This window comes from Triticum dicoccoides, chromosome 5A, assembly GCF_002162155.2.
Source record: "Triticum dicoccoides isolate Atlit2015 ecotype Zavitan chromosome 5A, WEW_v2.0, whole genome shotgun sequence".
NCBI lineage: Eukaryota > Viridiplantae > Streptophyta > Magnoliopsida > Poales > Poaceae > Triticum > Triticum dicoccoides.
This window is the reverse complement of record NC_041388.1, coordinates 46,444,748-46,448,259: the sequence shown is the minus strand read 5'-3', so window position 1 is coordinate 46,448,259 and position 3,512 is coordinate 46,444,748. Positions and strand designations below refer to the sequence as shown.

The 3,512-nt window shown below is 38.8% G+C and overlaps 1 protein-coding gene across 3 annotated transcripts in view; it reads right to left on the bottom strand.

Moving 5' to 3' along the window:
• Positions 1 to 1,259: 1,259 nt before the first annotated feature.
• The window catches only part of LOC119299042 (GDP-L-galactose phosphorylase 1-like), a 4,686-nt gene continuing 2,433 nt past the window's right edge, over positions 1,260 to 3,512 (bottom strand). For all 3 annotated transcript variants that reach the window (XM_037576351.1, XM_037576349.1, XM_037576352.1), the window contains exons 5-8: positions 2,839 to 3,065; positions 2,534 to 2,716; positions 1,743 to 1,994; positions 1,260 to 1,652 (exon numbers count right to left, since the gene is read on the bottom strand). In XM_037576351.1, the coding sequence (XP_037432248.1) occupies positions 1,455 to 1,652; positions 1,743 to 1,994; positions 2,534 to 2,716; positions 2,839 to 3,065 (860 nt within the window). In that variant the 3' untranslated portion in view covers positions 1,260 to 1,454. The remainder of the gene's footprint in view (positions 1,653 to 1,742; positions 1,995 to 2,533; positions 2,717 to 2,838; positions 3,066 to 3,512) is intronic.

Sequence of the window (3,512 nt, the reverse complement as noted above, 5' to 3'; positions counted from 1 at the left end):
GGCTTAAGCCCCCCTCCAGCTTTGCAAAATTAGTTTTTACTACTAGTTTAAAGGCCCAATCCAGCTATTTGTGAGCCCAACACAACATATATTCGCATGAAATAGGCATCCAGCCCACCCTCCATTTTCTCTGTAGATTCGCCACTGCACATAGCACTGCGAACATGAGGGCTTCGGGTACGGGAAGTGTGACACGGACCATCAATATCCTGAACTTATTTTCTGCTTCTGCTTCAATCCATGCTGATTCTGCTTCAAGGTACTTCAGGATGTGAAGCAGCGTGCAATAAGATCTTAAGGCGAGCCGTCTGTAACATCCAAATATTTCAAAGTTTGGAATCTTAAATAGATTAGTCAATCAATAAATATAATTGATTTCCCTTGTTTGTGGTTGTATTTTTGAAGGTATTAAAACTTATTATGGGCTTGTTTAAGTTTGTCTGTAACTTTATTTGAAATATCCTTCAAGAATGAACTAACATCATTATCAAAAATATAAATATTGGTCGGAAGTTATTTCATAAAAATCCAAGTTATTTAAGTTCAATTGTGTTTGGATTCAATTGGACTTTTAATAAAGCCATTAAAGGAAGGAAGCCAATAGTCAGGATAGCAATTGCGAACGGCGCGGCTGGCAGTTTCTTCAGTGGGGGTCGGCATTTTTAAAAACTGCCATGGCAATTCGTTTAAATCTGGGGATTTTTTGTCCAAAACTGCCACACACGAGAAACTAGCTTACTGTCCAAACTACCACAAAATGAAAACCGGCTGCAACCATACATAGGATCGAGATGAAAACCGGCAGCAACCATACACAATTTTCTGTTTTTTCTTTTCCATCATCAGCGGCTGCCTAGCCTCTGCAACAAGCCCTGTTGAATCTGATGCTGCCTCAGGATGTTGCGACCGATGCAATGAGTAATAAGATCCATCTTATCATCGATGTACAACTTATAACTGCAACAGATTTCCTTCTCTACATACAATCTTTGAACTCCCAGTAACAACTGCAAGCTATATAAATTTATAACACAACCAAGTAAAAACTGTTTCTGCAACAAAGCTATCAGATCAAGGGCATGTGCCTTCTGAAGCAAACAACCTGAAACAAACCAAGTCATCTGCTATATCACAGGTTCAGTTCAGTTCTGAAGTAATTCGATGTCTCACAGAAATGCTGCAAAGTTGTTTCTGTAAACTGCAAATGTAGTAGCTGAAATATCATTGCACAATCCTTGCAATATTCAGAGATTGATTCATGAGCAGAACAGCAAGCTTTATTCATCAACCCGGATGTCTTCAGACATATGTTTCATAGTATTTAGGCATAACACGCCAAACACGGGGAATGGAAGAGCATGATACACGATATGTTTATAGTTGCAGTAACATTCTGGGTGATTTTACATAATGAACCGCTACACAAACTGTTGATGGTTGCATATGCCGCAGGCTTAGGTAACGAGGTCATCAGCTATAGCGCAGCAGAGTTTCTTCAGGTCTTCAAATTCACCATCTTGGAACGAGAACGAAGCCATCCTATTGGAAATTCCGGTCTCAGAAGCTCGGTCAAAATCAACTTTGGTGTGATAAACAAAGTAGCCGCAGCACTCCCAGGCAGAAAGGTAGCAGCCAGTGACCAGATTTTTCACCTAAAATCAAACACCAAAGATAACCCCTATCAATTCCTTGGTGATAAAACATTTTTTTAGATATGGAACACAATGTATAGCAAGTTTCACCTGGGGGAATAAGAAAACATTTCTGCCATTGTTGGACATCATTAGGCTGTGCACAGTATTTTTCTCATGCAAAGCTAAACATGCTTCACTGACTACATCGACAAGTGCATTTACATTGGTGCTGGTGAACACAAGTGCTTTTAGAGGGTAATCAACTATTTCAGACACACAAATGCCTGATCTGGTTGCCCCATCATATAATGCAACAGTTGAGGCAGACTCCACTGGTAAAGGATTAGCAAAGTAACAGGCCTGTAATAATTAGCAAAAATAACACCATGAGATTCTCCTTAAGCATCCACTGCAAACTGGTAATTCTAGTATCTTAGCAATATCTTATTATGGAAAAAATTCTACTCACTTATTTTGATTCATTAATAATAAAACAATAAAACATGGATCAATCTTCCCTTTAAAATCTTACTCATCATGGCATATTAAAGTAAAAGGTTAGAAGCAATTAAAGTACGAAGTATGCTGTAAGCCGGTGACAATGCATTACAGCACAAAGTGCATGCCTATAGTCGAATGCTTAGTGAAGATCAGACCACCAGACAACTCAATGATTACTCCCATTATATTGGTTAGACAGGTCTGTACAGCAGATGGCAGGTGAATAATAATGTACTCCCTCCATCCCAAATTACTTTGTCACAAAAATGGATAGAAATGGATGTATGCAGAACTAAAAATAGGTCTCGATACATTCATTTATACGACAAGTAATTCAGGACAGGGGGAGTACTTGGAGTAAGTTCAAAACATTAAGCACTAGAACTAGACGGTATTACCTGAAAAAACATGTGCTTTGGCACAATAGATGTACCATCATCAAAGAAAACCCGGAACGCTGTACTGTTTACTTCAGAGGCAATCTTTGTAATCAGCCCAAACATCCTTTTATCCCAAAAGGAAGATAGCTGATTAGTTGAATTTGGGACCAAGAAAATGTGACCATATTCAACAGGATATGCCTTCAGGAAAAGATGTCCATCAGAAATGGAAAAACATGATGCAGATGGCAACTAGCACTTGTATCTATATTCACATTCACAGAGGGTTGGGGAGGGGTTAGGGGTCATTTGAAGGTGCGTACATTCGCAATCAGCAGTACCCCATTGTTTGGGGGTGTAGTTGAAGGAACAACCTCCGGTTCAGTATCTTCTCCTTCTGCAATGCACAAAAGTAATTCCTCATAGCTTTTAGCAGAATTTGGCTTCAAGCATCCAAAAGGATGGCCGAACTTGTCATGTTTCTTGAGGGGAAATGTACTCCATTTATCATTCATCTGAATAACAAAATCCCTTTGACCTTCAATGACCTGTACAACCATTCAAAACCAATTATTTCAGTCAAGCTCAGGGCATATCATTAACAGGATTGATGGCTTAATAAGCTTTTTAAAAGGGAATATAAGTTTGACAGATTGTCAACGGTATGTCTGGCAGAAAAAAAACTGTTGGTTGGTTGCTTACACATCTAGAATCGCAACATTTCATGAAAGTTAAACTTCTGCCACCTAAGATGGAATAGTTATGTGCTTTAACATGTGGATAACTATAAGTGGCAGCCACTAGTATTTATCAAATCTTTCCCATTCCTCTGGCTTTGTGTTTTTAGATTGGGTAACTCTGCAGTTTGATTGTGGAAACTGGGGAAGGGAATAGGTTAAGTATAAAATGTATAAGCCTATATTTTCACATCTCTGGCTTTGTGTTTTTAGATTGGGTATCGGAATCCAACGTGCACAAGCAAACATTTAAAGTTACT